Here is a 26779-nt window from a genome sequence, read left to right as displayed (position 1 = left end):
ATTCTTAGGTAGAAAATCCGAGTTCATCACCAAATCTGCAGAAGAGGACAACTGGTACGAATAGTACAACTACGAGATAAGAGGACAACTAGTACAACTGGTACAACTATGAGATAGGGGACAACTGGTACAAATAGGTATAACTAAGACAACTTAAATAATTTTTGATTGAAAATTCTTTTATTATAATTGAAAATCAGGTTGGTAACCCAGTTTTATAAGACGATTAGGTATTTGCATGAATAATTTTTTAAATATAGTCGTTGAATCGTAGTGATTCTTAGATAAATTATAATTATATCTGAGTTCATCTCCAAATCTGCAGAGGAGGATAATTAGTACAATTAGGTACAACTATGTACAAAAATTGACTGCGCACATAAGTGCACATATTATTTTGATGGATAACTTGACACATAGGTAAGTCAATCTAATCTAGAGGATTTCATTTTTGGCCGAGAATACTTTCTGGATAGAAATAAACAAGGTACAACTAGACACATATGTACAACTATATGCAATTCTTTCATTAGAAAATAATAATGATAAACTATAAATATAGAAAGCAAACATTCACTTAAAAATGTAAACATTCGTAAACTATAAGGAATAAAATTAAAAAGATGGATAACATGAAATTTATCATTTTTCTAATACATATTATTGGTTTCACATCCAACACCCTTTATGATACAAAGAAGACTTTGATAATGTTAACAATCTTATGATGGAAAAGAGCCAAAATTATGATTTTGCATAAATTGTAGTATGAAAATGTTGTAAATGGACTACAATAGTCAAAAATCATGTGGACAACTAAAAAATAATAATTTATATCAAGGGACAACTGGGAAAAAATGCTAAAATTGTCAAAGGATAACTATGAAGAATTTTGGACAACTGAGTACAACTATGTATAAAATTGACGACGCACATGGTACTTTGACTCGCACGTGTCCCTTGTCCCTTTTTGTCGGCGCACATGTCCCCTTTTTGTCGGCGCACATAGTTGTACCTAGTTGTCCAGTTGTCCAAAATTCTTAATAGTTGTCCTTTGATCGTTTTTGTAGTTTTTTCAGTTGTCCTTTGACATAAATTATTATGTTCTAATTGTCCACAAGAATTTTGAACATTATATAGCAGCCCTAAGGGTTTTGCATTATTATTTTTCTATTTCCTATATTTTTGCATAGACGCTTGCATAAGATGGATAACATTATCAAAGACTTCCTTATAACATAAGGGTTATTTCAAGTGAAACCAAAAATATTTGGTTCTTTGAACAAAACAAAGTTTTATTTTATTCTTTCTAGTATAAAATTGAAAATATACGGCTTTCAGGGTAGGGGTTGTATTGGTTTTAAGTAAATAACTTTAGGAATTTATTTTTTAACATTACAATTAAAATATAGTTGTCCCGATTTGCACCTAGTTGTCCTGGAGAAATTCATAACGTAATTGTACCTAGTTGCACATAGTTGTCCTAGAGAAATTCATAACGTAATTGTACCTAGTTGCACCTAGTTGCCATGGAGCAATTCGTTACGTAATTGCACCAAGTTACCCTGGAGAAATTGAAAATAGTAATGCAAGAAATCAAAGAAATCCAAAAAATCCAAAATATAAATAACTCCAAAATAAATAGTAATGCAAGAAATCAAAGAAATCCAAGAAATCCAAAATACAAATAACTTCAAAATTCTCTTGTACACTTTAAGGCTAAAATAAGTTGAATCGTTCATTCAGTTGTACCTTGTTTTTAAATTAAAGAGTTACAGATAATTGTATATATGTGTCTAACTGTACCTTGTTTATTCTTATTTGGGAAAGATTTTTTCTGCTAAAATGAATAATGTGGTTATACAGAATGAAAATTCGTCAGCTAACATATAATTTTCTTAGCTAAAATAAAATATTTTCGGATAAAACAAACCTGAAAACATACACAAATTAAGTTTTCATGTTACGTTTGCTCTGAAACCACTTATCTAATTTATTATCCATTTTTCATCTTTCAACAATGTTTTTTTTGGAGAATAGAAACCATTTATGTGTGCAATTCATTCTCCACATAAATTATCTACTCCAAAGCTTTTTAGTTTCATATATTACAATCTTCTTACATACAATATTTTATCTACTAATACCGAATAAGTTATCTACTCCAAATATGAGAGATTAAATGATATAAAATCTATTGAATTGCTTGTGTGGCTGATGTTCATTATCTCTTGAAAATATAATAAAAAATTATTAATTAACAATTATTCAACATGTCTTAGTACTATCCATTTGTTCTACTTGTCCTCTATCTCATAGTTGTACTAGTTATATTAGTGGTCATCTTATCACTTAGTTGTACCATTTCGTACCAGTTGTTCTTCTCTATAAATTTGGTGATGAACTCAGGTATAATTATAATTTATGTAAAAATTACTATCAACAACTATATTTATAAAATTATCCATACAAATACGTAATCGTCACATAAAACTGGATTACCAACCCGATTTGCAATTATAACAAAAGTATTTTCAATCAGTAATTATTTAAGTTGTCGTAGTTATACCTATTGTACCAGTTGTCCTCTATCTCATAGTTGTACCAGTTGTCCTCTATCTCATAGTTGTACCAGTTGTCCTCTATCTCATAGTTGTACCAGTTGTCCTCTTATCTCTTAGTTGTACCATTTGTACCAGTTGTCCTTCTCTGCAGATTTGATGATGAATTCGGGTTTTCATTTCAATCTACCTAAGACTCACTACGATTCAACAACTATATTCGATAAATTACCTATGCAAAGACCTAATTGTCACATAAATCTGGGTTACTAACCCGATTTGCATACCGAACAAGCAATTTTGGCAAATCTAATCCCTAAATTGTGAACTCCCTAAATCTCCAAATAAAAACCTAATTGGGTTTTGAAACTTCAACAATGGTGATATGGAGAGGAGATAAAGACAGAACACTGATTAGAGAAGATGAGTAAGCAAGGGTTGAATGATGAAGATGATATTTTAGTGGTTTTTAAAATTTGTTGATGTTTCAACGATGAAGGAGAATAAGAAAAAAAATATAAAGAAAAAAAAATAAGAGAATTAAAAGAAATTGCTGGAAAAGAGAAAAAATATTTAAATAATTAATAAAAAAAATAAAAATGGGTTATCGGGTGGGTTGAATTCGGATGGGTATTACCCTGGTTTTTTTGTTAATATCTTGACATACAAGGAGAAAAGAAGAATATCCATGGTTTAAGTTGATAAAAGAAAATGAAAAAGAAAATAATTATTAGGTGGATGGCTTTTGAGCACACTTTTTAGCGTTATATAGCATTTTAGCCACGCACTCCAACCAATATAAATTAAGTAATTTTTTAATTTACAAATAAAATAGCATTAAATACTTTTAAAACATCATCTTTTGTGAAACAAGACTAAATTCTAAAGCATCATATATTTAGGAACAGAGAGAGTATCAAACAATAAATACTTAATGAAAAAAAAACAAAAAACAAGAAAATTAACTTATAAACCAAAAATTTTAAAAATTCATGCGTAGCACGGACAATCCCTAGCTTTCTACAAAATTTCTTCCTACGGTTTCCATTTTCTCACAATGATTTGGCTCTTCCCAGTGATCATTCCCAACTTGAGTTCTCCCATTTGTTTGTGAATAGCTCTGTAATCAATGTCTAAACTTTCAAGAAACTATGGATGTATATAGTATAGCTTATAGATATAGTTGTACAGAGTCTGTGAACTGGTATAGATAACCCAGTATTTAATTGATTCAGTCTAAGGCTCCCGGTTTAGGCCTGGTCAAGTGATGTATATAAACCTTCAATTGTACATTTTTACAGATTAATGAGAATGAGATTTTTCCGTAATATGGTATCAGAGTGATAAGTCTTATCTCTAATAAACTCTTCTGCGTACTCATTTTTTTTTCAAATTTCGATCTGCTGCTTTCCCGGATTCTCACCAGAAAATCATCGGATCTCTCTTTCTTCCTCATTCCATCACCTTCATCTCATCTTGACGAGCATTTCTATCCGTTTCTCTATGCGATTTGGCGATTCTCAGCTAAAATCGATTCTCAATGGCGAAACGCAAATGCAAGTCAAAGTATCGTTCCACCACACCGGATTCTGCGAATCCTCATTCTCCGAGGTCTCCGATGACTCGCGGCGAAGCCTCTGTCTCTAATCCAGCTCGTGTTGCGTCGGAAGCTCCGGATCGTGTCACCGCTTTAACGGATCGCACCTATAGTCGTCGATCTATCTCATCGTCTCCGTCGGATCACTTCGAGGTATCTAACAATCCCGATAACATCCACTCTCCATATCATCAACATAGCTCAGATCATCCTGGCTTAGTTTTGACATCAGAACTATTAGACGGGAGTAACTATGGAGTCTTGATTATTGCCATGACTACTAGTCTAGAAGCTAAGAATAAGATAGGATTTCTGGATGGATTGATTGTTAAACATCCTGAAACTGATCCGTATTTCAAGATTTGGTGTCGTTGTAATAGCATGGTGAAGTCATGGCTGTTGAACAGTGTTTCTAAGAAGATCTATACGAGCATTCTCTATATCAAACATGCTTCCGATATCTGACGGATCTTCACACTCGGTTCCATAAGTCAAATCTCCCACGGTTATACAAACTGCGACATCAAATTCATTCGTTTCGTCAAGGAAGCTTGGATCTATCTACATATCATACTCAGACTCAAGCTCTTTGGGAGGAATTATCCAACATTCAAGTCACTCCATCTACAGTTGAAGATCTCTTAGCCGAGAAGGAAACAAACAGATTCATTGACTTTCTCATGGGACTCAATGATAACTATGAAAATATCAGGAGCCGCATTCACATGAAGAAGACTTTACCATCGTTGTCTGTGGTGTATAATTTGCTTGATCAAGATGAAAGTCAGAGAGATGCTAGACAACCTGTTTCTGCTGATCTCACTACTTCTGCAGCTTTTCAAGTCTCTCAGCAACAAAGTCAAACTTCTGGTAAACCAGCTCAAGCTTCTTCAGGGGGTCAGGCTAGTGGAAATGTGAAGAAATACAGACCTTATTGCACTTTCTGTCATCGGGTTGGACACATTGTGGATCGCTGCTATAAAAAGCATGGTTATCCAACAGGTTTCAAGTCAAATCAGAAGCCTGAACTCTCAGCAAATGTGACTGTTGGCGAAATTTCTCAAGATGACGTCCATCAGAATGATTTGTCTCTAACTCATATACAGAAACTGGTGTCATTTCTAAGCAGTAAACTTCAAGTCCATGGTGCTCCTTCTGTCCCAGAAGTTCACTCTGTCTCAGCTTCCCTCCCATCCTCATCCATCATTTGTCCTATCTCGGGTAACTCTTTTCCCTCTATTGTCTGCTCTTTTGCTGGGATTGATAAGCCTTACATTTGTTCCACGAGTAGCAATATCCCGACCTTAAATGCTTGGGTGATAGATACAGGAGCAACTAATCAATTTTCTCATCAACGCTCATCCTTTCAGTCTTCTAAATCCCTTCCCAACACCACTGTTACTTTACCCACTGGAGTTCTTGTGAGCATTGTTGTGATAGGAAATATATCTTTGGGTAGTAACCTGCTTCTTTCTGATGTTCTCTATATTCTTCAGTTCAAATTCAATCTCCTAAGTGTCAGTTCCTTAACCAAGAGTCTTCATTGTCGAATCTGGTTTGATGAATTCTCATGTGCCATTCAGGATCATACACGGGAATTAACGATTGGAATGGGTAGGCTGGTGTCCAATCTTTATTTCTTGGATATAGAGTCTCTCAATTTCAACGGTTCTACCTCTCTTACAGTTGCTGCTGCTGTCTTTTCCTTAGATATTTGGCACAAGAGATTAGGACATCCTTCTTTGACAAAATTACATCCTTTACACTCTGTTCTTTCTTTTACTCCTCGAAAGACAGTTCATGATTATCACTGTAAAACTTGTCATTTGTCCAAACAAAAACATCTCCCTTTTATCTCTAATAATAATCTCAGTGATAATCATTTTGATTTGCTTCATATTGATGTTTGGGGTCTATTTTTTACTCCTACTCATGATGGGTTTAAATACTTTCTAACTATAGTGGATGATTGTTCTAGAGCAACTTGGGTATATTTACTTAAAGCCAAATCTGATGTTCTTCACATTTTTCCAAACTTTATTCAAATGATTGAAACTCAGTTTGACACAAAAGTTAAGGGGCTTAGATCCGACAATGCTCCAGAACTCAATTTCACCACTTTTTACCAATCCAAAGGTATTGTGCCTTATCATTCTTGCCCAGAAACTCCCCAACAAAACTCAGTGGTAGAACGCAAGCGTCAACACATTTTAAATGTGGCTCGTTCTCTCTTTTTTCAATCTCAAATCCCTCTCCAATATTGGGGTGACTGCATCTTAACCGCAGTTCACCTCATTAATCGCCTTCCTGCTCCTGTTCTTCATGATAAAAGTCCTTTTGAAGTCCTAACAAAGAAAGTACCAGACTATAACCAACTTAAAATCTTTGGTTGCCTTTGTTATTCTTCCACTTCTCCTAAAGGTCGTCATAAATTTGATCCTCGTGCTCGTGCCTGTGTCTTTCTCGGTTATCCCTCTGGATACAAAGGCTTTAATCTTGAAACCAATTCCATCCATATCTCAAGGCACGTAGTTTTTCATGAAGATCTTTTTCCTTTTGTTGGAACAGATCCGTTATCTTCTGATGATCTAAACTTCTTCACTGATATAACCCCTGTTTCAGTTCAACCTGATTCTACAGTCTTCTTTGGTTTCCGAATCTTCTTTACCTAATCATGACCAATCTTTTCAGCCTCTTAAACAAAATTCAAAGAAACCATCTTATCTACAAGACGAAATTCAGCCTCTAACTTTGTGTCTTTTATTCTTAGTTACTAACTTTGTTTTTAGGTTCTTTGTGTTCGAAAAAAAAAAAAAAAAAAAAACAGGTAAGAAGTTGTTCAACGTGGAAGAGAAGATGTGAGGAAGAAGAAGGAAGAGCACCCAACCGGAGCACCTGCTCCATCTGCTGGGTTGGTTGCTCAAAGCGTGAAAACTGACGATAGCACACCCCCCCTCTGTCGGAGCACCTGCTCCACAAGGTGCTTACCACGTAAAAGTGACGAAGGAGCAACTAGAAGGAGACGGGAGCACCTGCTCTGCTGAGTGCTCCAGACGAAGAAAAGACGAGGGAGCACCCAACTCTGTTCTGGAGCACCTGCTCCGCCAGGGTGCTCTACATGTGTGAACCAGGTAAGTTTTCTTGGCACTTCTCTAGCTTATTTTCACACCGGGGATGGTGTGAAGTAAGTCCGGGGGAAGGTCGTGTCTCTTGTACTTCTTTTTTTTGCTTTCTTTCTTTCAGTACTTTCTCTGAGTCAGTTTTTAGTTTGTTTCTTTGAGTCATTTTGTTTCTTTGAGTCAGTTGGTTACATGAGTCAAGTCAAAGCTTGTGAGAACTATGACCAAATCTGTGATGTGTTTAGACCATTTGTGAATTTTGACCATGTTCTTTTTAGTTACCATTGCTGCAGAATCAGTCTAGATCCGACTAATAAAAAATCCAAGGACTAACTAGTGGACTAGAGGCGTCCATGTTTCTGACAAATCCATTGACCTGAGCTAATTTCTTAGCTCTTCCTTTTACCTCACCGATGTGACTGGTGTTCACAGGGCTTGACTCCTCATTCATACCTGACAAAAAAGGACCTTTGTGATGAAAAAAAATTGGTACTCCTCTCCCTTCTTCTAAGTATTAGCTAAAGCTGAAAAGATGAGATGATTTTCTTTCAAAGTAAAGGGGTAGGAAAGTTTCCAGGGAGCTCATTATTTTACGTTAAAGAGAAATTATCACACAAGGATTGGAAGTGAGGGGTAGAAAAGTTTTCTGTGACCCCACTATTCACCTACAACCTTGCACAAAAAAAAAGCTTGCAAATGAATAAGTCCGGAGGAGAGGAAGAATACATTTGTGTGTTTGGGTCAGTTTGTCATGGTATAGTATGGGAATGAGTCTAGAAGGTCCTTGGCACTAGTTTTATTGATGAGACTCAGCGATGATGGGATACGGATAATGTCATGAAATTGAGGGACTAATCTGGAAAGCTGCAATATCTACAGAGAAGTACATGGAGGTTAGATTTTTGATTGATCTTTACAGCAGATTGTCACATGCCTTGGTCAAATTTACGGTCTTCTTAGTTTTTGCGAGTTTCCACCATTGTCTAATCGATTTTTCTGGAACTAGATTTGAGTTTGTTTGAGGACAAACAAATGTTTAAGTCCGGGGGAGTTGATAAGTGAAGATTTTGACTCATTATAACCTGTGTTTACTGATCTTTTTAGAGTTTTTTTAGTCTTTGTCGAGTCGTTTCAGGTAACTAGGAGGCTTAAGGCGATGGTTTGGAGCAGCTTGAGCATTGGGAGCAAAAAGGAGCTGAAGCTGAGCAAAAGAGGCCAATTTACACGAAGTTGGATCATTCTTGGTCAGAAGCACCTGCTCCCGATTTCACCCTTTCGTGGAGCAACTGCTCCAACCGCCTGGAGAGAAATAAGAAAATCGAATTTTACCTAATTTTAGGATGAGAAAGAGAATAAAAAGTCCAGAGCCGCCTACTTTTTATTATCACGTTTTTCTACAGACTTTTTACGCTTTAGCTTTGAGAGATTTCTGCTTGTAAGCTTTTGGGAGAAGAAATCTGCTACACTTTGACAAGAATTCTGAAATTCTATTATCTCTTCTGCGATTTATTTCATGAATTCCTTTTCATCTGTTTCTGTGTTTCTTTTCTCCATGTCTGAGTAGATCTCTTAGCTAGATTAAAGCGTTCAAAGGATTTCATGAGTTAAAGGATTAGATGCAAATAGGGCTTGACATCTATTGTCTTCACCATTGTTAGACTTAATGCTTAGGTTGAATTGATCACTCAATCTGCGAGTTTAGGTTAATATATTCATCAAAAGTGTAATAGGTTGCTAGAATAAACATTGGTGAGCGATTTGTCCTTAGCCAACGACAATTGAAGTTAAGGCAAATCGTGAAAAGATCAAACCTGCTAGCTAATGCTTGTCTGCAATTTTCTAGGTTCAAACGATAGTTTAGGATTTAGGTTGTTAGACAAAGTTATCGAGATCACGACAGTGGATCGATAAGCTTTTCTTTTTGAGTTCGAGACTTGCGTTACACTTGTGCCCTGAATAGTCATATGATTCTTATCTCTAAAATTCCTGCGAATTGCTTTGGTCTAATGCTTGTTTTAATTCGAATTTAAATCGTTGTTTGCCGTTCTGTTTACTTTTTTAGTTTTCGCAGAAAATCATCTTTTTCTTAGCTTTAATTCAATCCTCACAAAGTCATAGAGTAGCACTGGTCCTCTGGATTCCGAATCCTTTATATTACAACTACATCACTGTTCTATTGCAGTAGAAACTAGGAGTATATCCAGTGTGAATCAAATTTTGGTGCCGTTGCGACGGAGACCAATTCGTTACCTTTAATTTTTGGTTTGAAATTCAGACTAAGACTTTACTAATTTTTTTTTTCTCTTTTTCTCTTGTTTGCGTGTGTTTCAGGTGTATGTCAAACATATCCACAAGGAGCAACTGCACCGATCTTGTTTCTTTGTCGAACACCGAGCTAGCAAGAGTCGAGCGAGAAAACAGATGTCAAAGGCCTATTCAAGCCATCATGGGCGATCAAGGCAACAATGACAACATGGCTGTGGAGCTGTAACAGCTTCGACAGCAATTGGAGCAGCTGCAAAAGGCGCAGCAAGACAGGGAGCAGCCACAGCCTGCTATTGGAGACAAGGACAGTCCGCATGCTTACTATCAAAACAGGGCTGCGATTGCTCCTCCTACCATTCAGAGGCAAGACTTTGAGATCAAACCTCAGCTGATCTCATTGGTGAAGCAGCATCTCTTTCATGGGCTTCCTGCTGAGATTCCAATGGACCACATCGAGAATTTTGAGGAGATTTGCAGCACGACTGGATCAAATGGGATACTAGCCGATTTTTTGAAGTGCAAGCTTTTCTCATTCTCACTTGCGGACAAAGCTTTGCGCTGGCTGAAGTCATTACCACCTGGGTCATTGACTACATGGGAAGAGTGCAGATCAGCATTTTTGGACCATTTCTATACTAAGGCCAAAAACTGCAGCTCTGAAGAACAAGATCTCGTCATTTAAACAGCAACCTGGTCAAGCTTTCTGCGAAGCTTGGGAAAGGTACAAGGAGTACCGAAGAGAGTGCCCTCACCATGGGTTCTCTGATGAGCAGATTCTGTCAACCTTTTATGATGGTGTCAACTGGGATTACAGGAATGCTTTGAATGCAGCTAGCAATAGCGATTTCATGACTAAGTCCAAAGAAGCTGCTTATGAGTTGATTGAGAACTTAGCTGCAAGCTCCAGCAACAAATCCCAAGAGTATGACAGGTCTAGCAAAGCAGTTCATAGTGTGGAGTTGAGCAAGATCGATGAGCTTACAGCGAAGGTGAATCTGCTGTTGAGAGAGAACCAGAGATCTGTGCATTTTTCTGATGAGGTTGGTGATGCACCTCTTGCTCAAGAGTTTGTAGATGCAGAGAATGATGATCAGATGGAGGTAAACTTTGTGAATGGACAAGGGTATATGCAGAATCGCAGCTTCAACAACTTCAGAAACCACCCGAATTTGTCTTACAAGAGCAACGATATTGAGAACCCTCAGGATCAGGTCTATCCGCAGCAAGGAGTGCAGAATCAGTCAGGATTTCAAAAGAACTTCTCCAGCAACTTCCAAGGAAAGCAGTTCATCACCAATCAGAATCGGTTTCAAGGTGGAAATCAGCAGAAGTTGCCTTTCACAAGTCTGCAGCCTTCTTCGAGTTCCTCAAATAACTCGCAAGATGAGCTGAGAAACTTGATGCAACAGCTGCTGGTTAATCAGAAAAAGTCTTCCATGGAGATTAATGCCAAAGTGGACACCATGTACAATGATTTGAATGGCAAGTATGAAACAGTGTGGACTCATGTGAAGAAGCTGGATGTTCAGGTAGCTCAGACTGCAGAAGCTGTGAAGAGATCACCTGGAACTCTCCCTGGAAAAGGTCAAAACCCCAGGAATGAGTTTGTGAATGCTATTGAGCTGAGAAGTGGGAATACTCTGCATGCTGCACCAACAAGTTCTGTCTCAGAAAAGAGGAAGGAAAATGACGTGGAGCACCTGCTCCAGGAAGAGGAACCAGCTCATGACGTAAAAAAGACGATGGAGCATTCTTCCCCAACCGGAGCACATGCTCCAAAATCAGGAGCACCTGCTCCAGACGTAGATTTGACGATGGAGCACCCTGAGCCAACGACGGAGCACCTGCTCCAGCAAACATTCCTGCAAGATTTTACACGCCTAAGGTACCTTATCCAGTTCCACCAAAGAAGTCCCGCAAGGACTTAGAGGAGGCCAAGTGCAGGGAGATGCTGAATGATTTGACTGTGAAACTCCCTCTAGCTGATGCTGTTCAGATGATACCAGCCCTTAAAAGATACATGAAGGGGTTAGTGTCCTGGAAAGCTGTTGAGGAAGAGAATGTCATGATGGTTTCGAAGGAGTGCAGTGTTGTGCTTCAGAACAAAGTGCTGAAGAAGAGAAGTGATCCAGGAAGGTTTGTTCTCTCAGTTAGGATTGGGAATGTGCTGTTTGCAAGGTCTCTCTGCGATCTGGGTTCAAGTGTGAATCTGATGCCTTATTCTGTAGCCAAGCGATTGGGTTACACCAGATTCAAACCGACGAAAATCTCGCTGGTGTTCACTGATAGATCAACCAAATTTCCTGTTGGTATACTTGAGGATCTGCATGTTTAGATAGGCGATACACTCATTCCAGCAGATTTTTTGGTTCTGGAGGTTGATGAAGAACCCAAGGATCCTTTGATATTGGGACGATCTTTCTTATGCACAGCTGGTGCAATCATAGATGTGAAAGGAGGTGTTATAGATCTCCAGCTGGGAGACATGGTGGTGCGATTTGAGATGAATAAACTCCTCAAGAAACCAATGCTGGACGGACAGACATTTGTCATAGATGATGGTTCAGACATTGCTGAAGAGGTTGCTGAAGAGGTTTTAGCCATTGATCCTTTGGAAGTTGCACTCACAAAAGCCGAAGGAGAACATGGGTATTTGAGTGAGGAATCTGATAAGTTTGCAAGGATGCTGAATGCAAGCACGAGGATGCAAAGGCTGGTGGCGTACATGAGCTTAGAAGGCAAGGAGAGCTCACCTGCAGAAAAAGCCGATGGAGCACCTGCTCCGAGTTCTAGAGCACCTGCTCGCGATGGCTTGGTTGATGGACCTTGGAGCGAATTAAGAGCTCCAAAGCTTGAGCTCAAACTCCTTCCTGCGGGGCTCAGGTACGCGTTTCTACGACCAAATTCGACATATCCTGTGATAGTGAACTCTGAATTGAATAATGTAGAGATTGCCTTGCTTCTTTGTGAACTTAGAAAGTATAGGAAAGCTCTAGGATATTCACTATATGACATTCCAGGGACTTCTCCGGATCTTTGCATGCATAGAATACATCTAGAAGATGAATCGATGACTTCTGTAGAACATCAGAGGAGGTTAAACCCGAATCTACAAGATGTTGTTAAGAAGGAGATAATGAAACTTCTAGAAGCTGGTGTAATCTATGCGATTTCAGACAGTAATTGGGTTAGTCCGGTTCATGTAGTTCCTAAGAAAGGTGGCATCACTGTGATAAAAACGATAGGAATGAATTGATACCAACTAGAACTGTTACTGGGCATCGAATGTGCATAGATTACAGGAAAATGAATGCTGCAACTCGCAAGGATCACTTTCCTCTGCCATTTATTGATCAGATGCTTGAACGTTTGGCTAACCATCCTTACTACTGTTTCTTAGATGGTTATTCAGGTTTCTTTCAGATCCCAACCCACCTAGATGACCAGGAGAAGACGACATTCACATGTCCTTATGGCACCTTTGCGTATCGCAGAATGCCATTTGGCTTGTGTAATGCTCCGGCAACATTCCAACGCTGCATGATGTCGATTTTTACTGACCTGATTGAAGACATAATGGAAGTTTTCATGGACGATTGTTCTGTCTATGGAAGCTCCTTTCTGTCTGTTTGTCTAATTTGTGCAGGGTCTTGCAGCGGTGTGAGGAGAAGCATCTGGTGCTTAACTGGGAGAAATGCCATTTCATGGTGAGAGATGGGATCGTTTTGGGACACAAAATCTCAGAGAAAGGGATCGAGGTGGACAGGGCGAAGATCGAGGTGATGATGAGTTTGCAGCCACCAACAACAGTCAAAGGGGTTTGCAGTTTTCTGGGTCATGCTGGTTTTTACAGACGCTTCATCAAAGACTTCTCAAAGATTGCTAGACCTGTGACGCAGCTGCTGTGAAAGGATGTGAAATCTGAGTTTGATGATGCATGTTTGGAGGCATTTCACACGATAAAAGGAGCTCTAGTCAGCGCTCCTATTGTCCAGCCACCAGATTGGGAACTGCCTTTTAAGGTCATGATTGATGCTAGTGATTATACAGTGGGAGCAGTGCTGGGACAGAGGAAAGAAAAGAGGCTCCATGTCATCTATTATGCCAGTCGAACACTCGACGAAGCTCAGTGTAAATATGCCACAACTGAAAAGGAACTGCTTGCAGTGGTTTATGCCTTTGAGAAGTTCAGGTCTTACCTTGTTGGGTCGAAAGTTTTTGTTCACACAGACCATGCAGCGCTGAAATACCTGTTGACGAAGAAGGATGCCAAGCCAAGGCTCCTTAGATGGATCCTCTTGCTGCACGAGTTTGATTTGGAGATTAAAGACAAAAAAGGGATTGATAATGGTGTTGCAGACCACTTGTCGAGGCTGAAGATTGATGATGACATTCCACTAGATGACAGCCTTCCTGATGAACAAGTTTACGCCATAGATGTTTATGGGTTCGACGAGCACCTGCTCCAACCTGGAGCACCTGCTCTGACGAGTTTGTGCAACTCAGTTGACGTAGATCGACATTCTGGTTTCCCATGGTTTGGAGAGATTGCAAATTACCTTGCTGCAGAGCAGGAACCTGCAGATTTCATGGGAAACAAGAAGAAGAAGTTTCTGAAGGATGTGGGGCACTACTTTTGGGATGAGCCTTACTTATATAGGCATTGTTCTGATGGGATTTTCAGGAGATGTGTAGCTGATGAGGAGACACCTGGGGTCTTATTTCATTGTCATAGTTCACCTTATGCTGGTCACTTTGCCACTTTTAAAACAGTGTCAAAGATTCTGCAGGCTGGATATTGGTGGCCTACTATGTTCCGAGATGCGTAGAGATTCATATCCAGGTGTGACACATGCCAGAGGCAAGGGAACATAAGCAGGAGAAACGAGATGCCTCAGAATTTCATCTTGGAAGTGGAGATTTTTGATGTGTGGGGTATAGACTTCATGGGGCCTTTTCCATCATCTTATGGGAATGAGCATATTCTGGTGGCAGTTGACTATGTGTCAAAGTGGGTGTAAGCTCTGGCTATTCCCACAAATGACGCAAAGGTGGTTTTAAAGATGTTCAAATCTGTCATTTTTCCCAGGTATGGTGTGCCGCGAGTGGTGATTAGCGATGGAGGCTCTCACTTCATCAACAAAGTCTTTGAAAACTTGTTGAAGAAGAATGGTGTAAGGCATAAGGTGGCGACCCCATACCATCCTTAGACGAGTGGGCAAGTTGAGGTTTCCAACAGGGAAATCAAGAACATTCTGCAGAAGACTGTGAGCACCACAAGGAAGGATTGGGCAGTGAAGCTTGATGATGCTCTTTGGGCATACAGAACAGCTTATAAAACACCTTTGGGGACTACACCATTCCACTTGGTGTATGGAAAAGCATGTCATCTTCCAGTGGAACTTGAGTACAAAGCTGCTTGGGCAGTGAAGCTGCTGAATTTTGATGCAAGGAGTGCTCAGGAGAGGAGAGTATTGCAGTTGCATGAGCTGGAGGAAATTAGACACCTGGCCTATGAAAACTCGAAGATTTACAAAGAAAGGACAAAAGCTTTCCATGACAAGAGGATCCTCAACAGAAGCTTTGCACCAAACGATCAGGTATTGCTCTTTAACTCTAGATTGAAATTGTTTCCAGGGAAGCTGAGATCGAGATGGTCTCGACCATTCACCATCAAGGAGGTTCGACCATATGGAGCTGTAGTGTTGCTGGACACTAAAGGAGGCGAGTTTGTTGTCAATGGACAGAGGTTGAAACCATACCTTGCTGGTCCAAATATCGCAGAGGGTGAATCAGTCACCTAAGCGATCCTCTTCAAGCCTAAATGGCTTTCCAAGTCAAGCTAATGACTTAAAACAAGTGCTTGGTGGGAGGCAACCCACCGGTAAGAGTCTCTAACTTTGTGTCTTTTATTCTTAGCTACTAACTTTGTTTTTAGGTTCTTTGTGTTCGAAAAAAAAAAACAGGTAAGAAGTTGTTCAACGTGGAAGAGAAGATGTGAGGAAGAAGAAGGAAGAGCACGCAACCGGAGCACCTGCTCCATCTGCTGGGTTGGTTGCTCAAAGCGTGAAAACTGACGATAGAGCACCAACCCCCCTCTGTCGGAGCACCTGCTCCACAGGGTGCTCACCACGTAAAAAGTGACGAAGGATCAACCAAAGGGAGACGGGAGCACCTACTCTGCTGAGTGCTCCAGACGAAGAAAAGACGAGGGAGCACCCAACTCTGTTCTGGAGCACCTGCTCCGCCAGGGTGCTCTACATGTGTGAACCAGGTAAGTTTTCTTGGCACTTCCCTAGCTTATTTTCACACCGGGGACGGTGTGAAGTAAGTCTGGGGGAAGGTCGTGTCTCTTGTACTTCTTTCTTTTGCTTTCTTTCTTTCAGTACTTTCTCTGAGTCAGTTTTTAGTTTGTTTCTTTGAGTCAGTTTGTTTCTTTGAGTCAGTTGGTTACATAAGTCAAGTCAAAGCTTGTGAGAACTATGACCAAATCTGTGATGTGTTTAGACCATTTGTGAATTTTGACCATGTTCTTTTTAGTGACCATTGCTGCAAAATCAGTCTAGATCCGACTAATAGAAAATCCAAGGACTAACCAGTGGACTAGAGGCGTCCATGTTTCTGACAAATCCATTGACCTGAGCTAGTTTCTTAGCTCTTCCTTTTACCTCACCGATGTGACTGGTGTTCACAGGGCTTGACTCCTCATTCATACCTGACAAAAAAGGACTTGTGTGATGAAAAAAAATTGGTACTCCTCTCCCTTATTCTAAGTATTAGCTAAAGCTGAAAATATGAGATGATTTTCTTTCAAAGTAAAGGGGTAGGAAAGTTTCCAGGGACCTCATTATTTTACTTTAGAGAGAAATGATCACACAAGGATTGGAAGTGAGGGGTAGAAAAGTTTTCCGTGACCCCACTATTCACCTACAACCTTGCACACAAAAAAAAAGCTTGCAAATGAATAAGTCCGGAGGAGAGGAAGAATACATTTGTGTGTTTTGGTCAGTTTGTCATGGTATAGTATGGGAATGAGTCTAGAAGGTCCTTGGCACTAGTTTTATCGATGAGACTCAGCGATGATGGGATACGGATAATGTCATGAAATTGAGGGACTAATCTGGAAAGCTGCAATGTCTACGGAGAAGTACATGGAGGTTAGATTTTTGATTGATCTTTACAGCAGATTGTCACATGCCTTGGTCAAATTTACGGTCTTCTTAGTTTTTGCGAGTTTCCACCATTGTCTAATCGATTTTTCTGGAACTAGATTTGAGTTTGTTTGAGGACAAACAAAGGTTTAAGTCCGGAGGAGTTGATAAGTGAAGATTTTGACTCATTATAACCTGTATTTACTGATCTTTTTAGAGTTTTTTTAGTCTTTGTCGAGTCGTTTCAGGTAACTAGGAGGCTTAAGGCGATGGTTTGGAGCAGCTTGAGCATTGGGAGCAAAAAGGAGCTGAAGCTGAGCAAAAGAGGCCAATTTACACGAAGTTGGATCATTCTTGGTCGGGAGCACCTGCTCCCGATTTCACCCTTTCGTGGAGCACATGCTCCAACCGCCTGGAGAGAAATAAGGAAATCGAATTTTACCTAATTTTAGGATGAGAAAGAGAATAAAAAGTCCAGAGCCGCCTACTTTTTATTATCACGTTTTTCTACAGACTTTTTACGCTTTAGCTTTGAGAGATTTCTGCTTGTAAGCTTTTGGGAGAAGTATCTGCTACACTTTGACAAGAATTCTGAAATTCTATTATCTCTTCTGCGATTTATTTCATGAATTTCTTTTCATCTGTTGCTGTGTTTCTTTTCTCCATGTCTGAGTAGATCTCTTAGCTAGATTAAAGCGTTCAAAGGATTTCATGAGTTAAAGGATTAGATGCAAATAGGGCTTGACATCTATTGTCTTCACCATTGTTAGACTTAATGCTTAGGTTGAATTGATCACTCAATCTGCGATTTTAGGTTAATCTATTCATCAAAAGTGTAATAGGTTGCTAGAATAAACATTGGTGAGCGATTTGTCCTTAGCCAACGATAGTTGAAGTTAAGGCAAATCGTGAACAGATCAAACCTGCTAGCTAATGCTTGTCTGCAATTTTCTAGGTTCAAACGATAGTTTATGATTTAGGTTGTTAGACAAAGTTATCGAGATTACGACAGTGGATCGATAAGCTTTTCTTTTTGAGTTTGAGACTTGTGTTACACTTGTGCCCTGAATAGTCATATGATTCTTATCTCTAAAATTCCTGCGAATTGCTTTGGTGTAGTGCTTGTTTTAATTCGAATTTAAATATGTTTGCCGTTCTGTTTACCTTTTTAGTTTTCGCAGCAAATCATCTTTGTCTTAGCTTTAATTCAATCCTCACAAAGTCATAGAGTAGCACTGGTCCTCTGGATTCCGAATCCTTTATATTACAACTATATCACTGTTCTATTGCAGTAGAAACTAGGAGTATATCCAGTGTGAATCAATGATGTTGGATTACTTGGCTGCAAACCTTCCACAATTCTATGGATCCGCAATCAAACTTGCCAAGGATAGTGGAGGAGAACTTGTTGATGCCAAAACCTATCGGCGTCTTATTGGCAGGTTGATGTATTTACAGATTACTCGTCCTGACATCACCTTTGCCGTGAACAAACTCAGTCAGTTTTCTGAAACACCTCGAAAAGCTCATCAACATGCTGTTTTCAAGATTCTGCATTACATCAAATGCACTATAGGCCAAGGTTTGTTCTATACCTCTACCGCTGAACTGCAAATTCAAGCTTTTGCAGATGCCGATTGGGCCTCTTGTCAAGATACACGCCGATCTACTTCAGGCCATTGATATTTCTTGGAACTTCTTTGAACTCATGGAAATCAAAGAAACACAAGTGGTTTCAAAGAGTTCCACATAAGCCGAATATAGGAGTCTTTTCCCTGATTACAGATGAATTGGTATGGCTTACTAACTTTTTTAAGGAACTACATATCTCTTTAGCTAAGCCTACTTTGCTCTTCTATGACTCAACTTCTGCTATGCAAATCACACGTAACTCTGTTTTTCATGAGCGCACGAAGCACATAGAATCTGATTGTCATAGCATCTGAGAAAGAATGGTCGCAGGGTTATTCAAGCTTCTGCACATCAAGACTGATCTACAGCTAGCTGATCCCTTCACCAAGCCGTTGCATCCTGCTCTTTTCAAACGTTTGGTAAGCAAGATGGGTCTTCTTAATATCTTTGTCCCATTTTGAGGAGACTATTGATGTATAGTATAGCTTATAGATATAGCTTGTACATAGTCTGTGAATTGGTATAGATAAACCAGTATTTAATTGATTCAGTTTGAAGCTTTCGGTTTAGGCCTGGTCAAATGATGTATATAAACCCTCAATTGTACATTTTTACAGATTAATGAGAATGAGATTTTTCCGTAATAGAAACTCGACTAGATTGTATTTTCAAGATAACATCCATAAACTACACAAACTTTCTCGAGTTGTATTCGTTCCACTCAAACTTTCGTTATGACATAACCGAACCTGATCCAAAGAACCGAACCCGCAAGCCTAGCTCAAAAACATCGATGCCGAGCTCAAAGAGAAATCAGCACAGAGAGAGAGAGAGAGATTATCATAAGAGAGAGAGAGATTATCATAAGAGACCAAAAGAGTGAACAAAAAGTGGATCTTTAAAGAAGGTGATCTCGTATCATTCACATATCTAGCTAACTTGTTTGTTGAGAAACAAGAACAAGAAGTCCCTGAGGACCAACCAAAATCTCACTAAGGAAACTCACAAGCCCGAACCAAACCACTGGAGTCACATCGACACCAGCAAGTGGTGGAATCACTTTCCTCGTCTGGACAAGGATCGGTTCGGTCGGAGCGTAAGCCAAAACGTAAGGGAACTTCTCAACAGGAAGTTTTGGGTACCAAGACATAACAATCCTCAAGATAAAAAGAAACCCAAAAGCTGAAAACGCAGGACCTAAGATACCAATCGCAAGCTTAGCGGTTCCTGGATCCAGATCTGCTAGAGAGATGTTATGTAAAACCTCTGAAACCGGTTTTGATGAGACAATACTTGAATAGATTCTTGTCGTTGTTGTTGTTGTGTCTGGTTCGATTTGGGTTACCGATGCTGAAACCATGGGAAGAGAAGCTGATCGGTTTCGATTATTGGGATATGACCGTCGAGGTTTCGCCTGAAAAAATTGATTTTTTTGAGACATGTTAGAGAAAGACAGGATACGGAATCAGAGTTTGATGAATCTTGCTCTTGATTATCTCACCGGAAGCAACGCCGGCGAGGAAAAGACGAAGCCGGAGGCTACTGTTGTCATCCCAATCTCTTTGCTTCGTTAACCAAAAATGACAGATTTTGTCTCTGTTTTGTGGTTGTGAATATACAACACAGAGAATTGGGTTCTTGAAGATAATCTGATTATGCGAATATGAAAATCAGAAACTGTCACAGGTTGGTCCAATACTGGTTTACTATATTCTAAATTAATTATGAATTGTTTTGGTTTACTTTGGTTTAGTCATATGTTATGTATACCAGATGTAATTTCTTCTTCTTCGATAAGAATCAGAATCTCATTATGCGAATATGAAAGTTGGTCCAAACTGGTTTAGTCTGGTTTAATGTAATCTAAATTAATTGTGAATTGTTTTGGTTTACTTTGGTTTAGTCAATTCAAGTGTATATATATACCAAATTTGATTTCTTCTTCTTTAATAAGAATCAGAAAACGTTTCACTAGTATTTTGTTTTTGTTTCACTGATATAGTATACGAACAATTTTTTTTGCTCATATTTTTTTTTTCTTTTCTTTACTTTTGATTTTTTGGGGGTTCAAATTCACCAACTAATCGGTTACCGGTGTTGATATATCTTCGATTCGATGGTGGACTGATAAGAGAAGTCAAGCATGTAAAAAGATTCAACCATTCACGGGTCATCATTGGATCCTAGTTGGATTAGATGAAAATTGCTTGTTGGGTCTTCTTATGCCTTGTCCATAATTGAATGAAGATTGCTTCATCAAATACTTCATTCACGTTCTGCAAATAGAACATTAGACGGTAAAAAATATATCAGAGAAGAAACATGATCAAAAAGATTCATACATTCTTGTTCTCATCAAACACTCCAATATATTCACTTTCTCCTAATCGATGCAATATGTACAATCATCTATTCTAAAAAACATAAGATTTAATCACTCAAGAATCAAAGATTCAACCATTCTCAATCAATTAGTTAATTTATCATCGTTGAATGTAAGTCATTCTGATTTTCATCAAAAAATATTCATAGAGTTTCAGCCACTAGTAACGAAGAAGTGAAGATCATAGAAAAGATTTTATACCTCTAATTCCAATTCAAGAATATAATGTGCTAAGAACTTGTTTATAAAGAACTTCTCTTCTTTATTAGATTTAGAAACTTCTCAAAACTAAACCTCTTATCTTAGTCTTAAGGAACATCTCTCCTTAGACTCTGTTTATATAAATATTAGCTTCTCCTAATTCTATATAACAAAGGAAATATAAAACCTTATCTAGATATTAAACTATATCTAAAACCTTATTAAATAAATCCTTATGTTTATCTCTTAGACAACTTTCTAAAGAGATAACTTCCTAATCAAGTTAGGAATTATCCAACATTCTCCCCCTTAATTCCAACTTGAACTTCAGATGAGAATATGTCTTCTACTCCAAGCAAACTCCTCATTTCTTTGAACTTGACTCTCGCCAAGGCTTTAGTAAGGATGTCTGCCTTTTGTTGCGTTCCTGGGATGTGTTGCACTTCGATCTGATCATTCTCCACACACTCTCGGATGAAATGATACCTAGAAAGAATGTGTTTGCTTCTTCCATGAAACACAGGATTCTTTGTAAGGGCTATGGCTGACTTGTTATCAACTCTAAGTATAACTTTGCTGGAATCGATACTTAGTATTTCTTTTAACAACTCTTGAAGCCATATCGCCTGTTTTGCTACCTCTGTAGCTGCCATGAATTCTGCTTCACATGAAGATAGGGCGACGGTGGATAGCTTCTGAGATGTCCAAGTAACTGGTGATGCTCCGAGATAGAAGACGTGTCCTGCAGTACTTCTTCCATCATCGACATCAATGTTGTGACTACTGTCACTGTACCCAACAATACTTCTTGTTCCATCTCTCTTAAATTCCAATCCCAAGTTTGTTGTTCCTCTTACATACCTTAGAATTCGCTTGATAGCCTGTCCATGAGATTCTCTAGGACTCTGCATATAGCGACTCAAAACCCCTACTGAGAATGCTAAGTCGGGTCTCGTATGAAGAAGGTACCTCAAGCACCCTATTGTTCTTCTATATCGTGTAGCATCGATTTCTGTTTCGTTTTCAGCTTTTGAAATCTTCAAATTTGCTTCCATTGGAACATGAGACAGATTGCACGCCTCCATCTTGGTATCAACTAGTATTCCCTGAGCATAACCTTCTTGTTTTATTTTTATTCCATCTGCTCCTTGAATTACTTCTATACCAAGATAATATCTTAACTTCCCAAGGTCGGAAATCTCAAACCTTGTTGATATATCTTCTTTGAATTGTTTGATAACCTTCAAAGATGTTCCAGTAACAAACAAGTCATCAACATATATCGCCACAATGAGAGTGTCTTCCTTTTTCGTCTTAAGGTATACCGATGGTTCTTTTAAGCACTTCTTAAAGCCCATCCCCTTTAAGACCTGATCAAGCTTGATGTTCCAAGCTCTAGGTGCTTGTCGCAGGCCATATAGAGCCTTATGAAGTTTGTACACAAGATCTTCTTCTCCTTTCTTCACAAAGCCTTCTGGTTGACATACATGGACTATTTCATTGAGTTCTCCATTCAAGAAGGCTGTCTTGACGTCTAGGTGATGTATTTCCCATCCTCTTGCTACTGCTAGGGCTATTAAAAGTCGTATAGTTTCGATTCTTGCCACAGGGGCAAATACTTCGTCGAAATCTACACCTTGTTGTTGCACATACCCTTTTGCCACAAGTCTGGCTTTATACTTGTTCACCGAGCCATCCGCATTCCTTTTGGTCTTGTAGATCCACTTTAGTCCGATAGTTTTAAGTCCTTTTGGCCTTTTGACAAGCTCCCATGTTTTATTTTTTGAAATAGAATCCATCTCAGCTTTCATAGCATCGATCCACTCTTGTAATTGCTCTGCTTCTTGAAAAGTTTCTGGCTCTCCATCTATGGTGAAGAGCAATCTCTCACTTTCTTCTTCTGCAAGCATTACAAAGTCATCTAAGTACCCAGGCTTTCTTATTACTCGGCTGGATCTTGTTGTTGCTGGCTGTGGTTCTATTTCTTGTTGCACTTGTTGTCCACTGTGTTCTTCTTCCTCTTCTTGAATCGGTGGTTCTTGCTCTTGTTGATCATGATGATTAGGTTCGATTTCTTCTTCTACCGAATTTCCTTGAGGAAGCCTGAACATTCCTGGTTCACCATCGGTTTCTTTAATCTTTGGTGACCAGTCCCAACCTCTTGTTTCATCAAAGATAACATCCCTACTAACCAATACTCTCCCTGCCTCTGGATCAAGTAGCCTGTAGGCCTTAGAACCCGGCTCAGTTCCTAGGTTTACTACACATCTTGACCTCTCATCTAACTTCTTTAGATGTGGCGTAGTGATTTTAGCATAAGCGATACATCCAAAAACCTTTAAGTGCTCAATGTTTGGTTTCTTGGAGGTAAAGCTTTCATAAGGAGTTTGATTCTTTAGGGCTTTTGTTGGGATTCTGTTAATGAGGTAGGTTGAGTGTCGAACAGCTTCTCCCCATAAGTGATTTGGAACTTTCATTGCGATGAGTAAGCTCCTTGTCATCTCCATAAGCGTCCGATTTCTTCTCTCCACCACACCATTCTGCTGTGGTGTGTATGGTGCCGTTAAGTGTCTTTTTATTCCATTCTCTTCACAGAACAGATTAAACTCAGAAGATGTAAACTCTCCTCCTCTATCGGTGCGAAAGGTTTTTATGGACAACCCTGTTTGTTTTTCAACACCTTCTTCAAACCTTTTGAACCGATCGAATGCTTCTCCTTTTTCCTTCATCAATATAGACCACATGAATCTTGAGAAATCATCGATAAGCAAAAAGATATATCGATTGTTTCCTGGTGTTGGTGGTGATATAGGCCCGCACAAGTCGCCATGGATCAGCTCTAACGCTTGTGTTGCTCGATACATTGTCTTTGTTGGGAATGACCTTCTTGTTTGTTTCCCTACTAGACATGTATCGCATACTCTTTTCTCTTGCTGAAACCGTGGTAACCCTGTGACCAGATCATTGTCGACCATGTTCTTGAGTACTCCAAAGTTCACATGACCCAGCCGTGCATGCCAAGTCCAACCAGTGTCATCGTTTTGTGCTTGAAGACACTTAGGAACCAGTATTTCCATTGGAGTTTTGTACAGGCGGTTTTGTGATCTTTTGACTCTGACAAGTAACCTTCCTTGAGGATCACTTAGTGTTAGTGAATCTCCTTTCATATTCACCTCACACCCATTCTCTGTTGCTTGTCCTAAGCTCAAAATATTGTGCTTCAAACTCGGGATAAAGTAAATTTCTTTGAGAGCCTTCTTTTCACCTGTCTTGCTCACAAAGGTAATTGTACCTTTTCCCATTATATCAACATATGAGCCATCACCAAACTTTACTTGTCCTTTTATAAGTTCGTTTAGGCTGGAGAAGAATCCTATGTTTCCCGTCATATGGTTGCTTGCGCCATTATCTAGGAACCATATGCTTTTATTTTCTTCACCGGTATCATAGTTATTTGGGTTTATCTTGTCCTCGTTCAGAAACACAACCTCGTGAACATATAATGCCTCGGCTTCTTCCGTTTCATTCAGGTTTGTCTCTTGGTTTTTATTTTTCTTTTCTGGACAAGTTGATGCGAAGTGGCCAGGTTTGTCACATATCCAACAGATGACTTTCGACCTGTCCTTCTTTTGTTCTGATTCGATTCTCCAGGTGCTCCTCCTTGGTTTTGGCTATTTGATCTCCCTCGACCTCTTCCTCTGCCTCCACCACCTCTGCTTTTTCCACGAGAGCCTCCATAACCTCCACAGTTATTTTGATCAGAGTTAGCCCACATTAGCTTGCCTTGATCTTCCTTTTGAGCTTCTTCTCCTATTCGTTCTTCGTATGCTTTTATCCTCCCAACTATCTCTTCAAAACTTGTTGCGTTTAAGTCTAGATCTTGTTCTATGGAAGCCACGATCTGAATAAACTTGTTTCGGGAAAGAGCTTTCAGGAATTTCTTTACTAGTACTGATTCTTCAATGGTTTTTCCTAATGAGGCTGACTTGGAAGCCAAACCTGAGATTTTTCCTAAAAAATCATCTACAGAGTCAGTGTTGCTCATTGTCAGTTTGTCAAATTCTGCCATCAATGTCTGTTGCCTTGCTTCTTTTACTCGATCTGCTCCTAGATGTCGCGACTTGACTGCATCCCAGACTCCTTTTGATGTAGTTTGCTCTCCTAGTTGAAGTATGAGCGATTTGGGTATAGATTGGAACAGCAGGGCTATCGCGATGTCATTCTTCTTTGCATCCGTAGACCCTGGTTCGATCGTGTCCCATACTTCGTATACCCTTAACATAACTCTCATCCTCATCGTCCAAACTGTGTAGTTTGTTGACGTGAGCATAGGACATTGGATCGCTGCTGATCCGATATCCTTTGGACGTGGTTGGACCAACTCGTCTCCCATCGTCGTGTTGCTTGTGATCTTCGTTTAGGTAATCCCTTAGGCTTCGTCTTTGCTCTGATACCAATTCAAGAATATAATGTGCTAAGAACTTGTTTATAAAGAACTTCTCTTCTTTATTAGATTTAGAAACTTCTCAAAACTAAACCTCTTATCTTAGTCTTAAGGAACATCTCTCCTTAGACTCTGTTTATATAGATATTAGCTTCTCCTAATTCTATATAACAAAGGAAATATAAAACCTTATCTAGATATTAAACTATATCTAAAACCTTATTAAATAAATCCTTATGTTTATCTCTTAGACAACTTTCTAAAGAGATAACTTCCTAATCAAGTTAGGAATTATCCAACACCAATTGCAACTCAACGACCAATGTTGTTTGCTTCCGAGAATCTACACAAAAAAAAGGTTAGAACTTACATGAAAAAAAAAATAAAAAAAAATATAGAACCAAAATACGAAATTACTCATGAAAGTCAAGTTCTTTAAATATTTGCACTAAGGTACAAGCTTTACTTTTTTTTTTTTTTGATGGAACTCCGCAGCCATTTCAACAAAACAACGTAGGATCAATTTCAAAAAAACCTATAATATGAACCGATCCAATATGGTTTACAGTTGCAAAGACTATAATATGAACATATTCTTAAAAGACATTTGAGTTTAAACATCAACAAGGATATACCGCTACACTCTCTCAGATTGCCGTTTTGACATAAAGATGTCCAAACTTTCTCTCTACTCTCTCACAGATTGCCATACTGACAAAAAAGTAAGTAGGCCATGTCCATGTGCCAGTTTGACAAAGCCACCATCACCAAACATCCCACCGGAAGAATCCTGAAGCACCCAGTATTTGGTTCCATGCTCGTCAATGTCAAACCCAACCAAGATATGACCAGGATACTCAGGGATTGATTTCTCACCAATCTTGGGGCAACATATATCCTACAGACAAAAAAAACGTCGTAAAACCCTCTCCTCTCATCAACAACCGGGCTGTTGTCACAATATCGTTTGGGATTCATGTCTAGAAATTCTTGGACAGAAAGACATAATCATTAATATTTGTTATTCTTGAGGTGGTAAAGAGCTTCTACCTGTTAATATATTTTGAGAGCCGATTATTTCCATAGCAAATTTAAAAGAGATGTATTACCATCTAGTATTAAAATCACAAATGCTTTATAGAAAAAACAACGACGATATAATCCTTTGGTAAACAAGAAAAAAAAATAAACAGAAACGATAAAAATTTATTGTTGAAAAACCATACATTGCAATATTATTAAGAAAATGTCACAACTTTTGATAAAAAATGGTTTACCAATATTATTACTCTAAATAAAACGCACAATTTGTGTCCATAAAAAGATTCAACCATTCATTTCTCATCATTGAATGCTAGTTGGATTAGATCAAAATTGCTTGTTGGGTCTTCTTAAGCCTTGCCCATAATTGAATGAAGATTTCTTC

The 26779-nt window shown here is 38.9% G+C and overlaps 1 protein-coding gene, 1 non-coding gene and 1 pseudogene across 2 annotated transcripts; 1 reads left to right on the top strand and 2 right to left on the bottom strand.

Moving 5' to 3' along the window:
* Positions 1 to 4101: 4101 nt before the first annotated feature.
* Positions 4102 to 18786, top strand: LOC112083436 (annotated as a pseudogene).
* On the bottom strand, positions 10196 to 10302 carry LOC112083712. Its single transcript, XR_002897848.1, has one exon. It is a non-coding gene; the product is annotated as a small nucleolar RNA R71 (small nucleolar RNA).
* Positions 18787 to 19165: 379 nt separating the features above from the next.
* Positions 19166 to 20026, bottom strand: LOC18011947 (protein COFACTOR ASSEMBLY OF COMPLEX C SUBUNIT B CCB3, chloroplastic). Its single transcript, XM_006395856.2, has 2 exons — positions 19827 to 20026; positions 19166 to 19739 (listed from the first exon to the last, which is right to left on the bottom strand). The coding sequence occupies exons 1-2, from the start codon at positions 19875 to 19877 to the stop codon at positions 19260 to 19262; spliced, it is 531 nt and encodes a 176-aa protein (XP_006395918.1). The 5' UTR covers positions 19878 to 20026; the 3' UTR covers positions 19166 to 19259.
* Between the last annotated feature and the right edge of the window lie 6753 nt (positions 20027 to 26779).

This window comes from Eutrema salsugineum, unplaced genomic scaffold (assembly GCF_000478725.1).
Source record: "Eutrema salsugineum unplaced genomic scaffold, Eutsalg1_0 scaffold_6, whole genome shotgun sequence".
Classification (NCBI taxonomy): Eukaryota; Viridiplantae; Streptophyta; class Magnoliopsida; order Brassicales; family Brassicaceae; genus Eutrema; species Eutrema salsugineum.
This window is presented reverse-complemented; position numbering and strand designations above follow the sequence as displayed.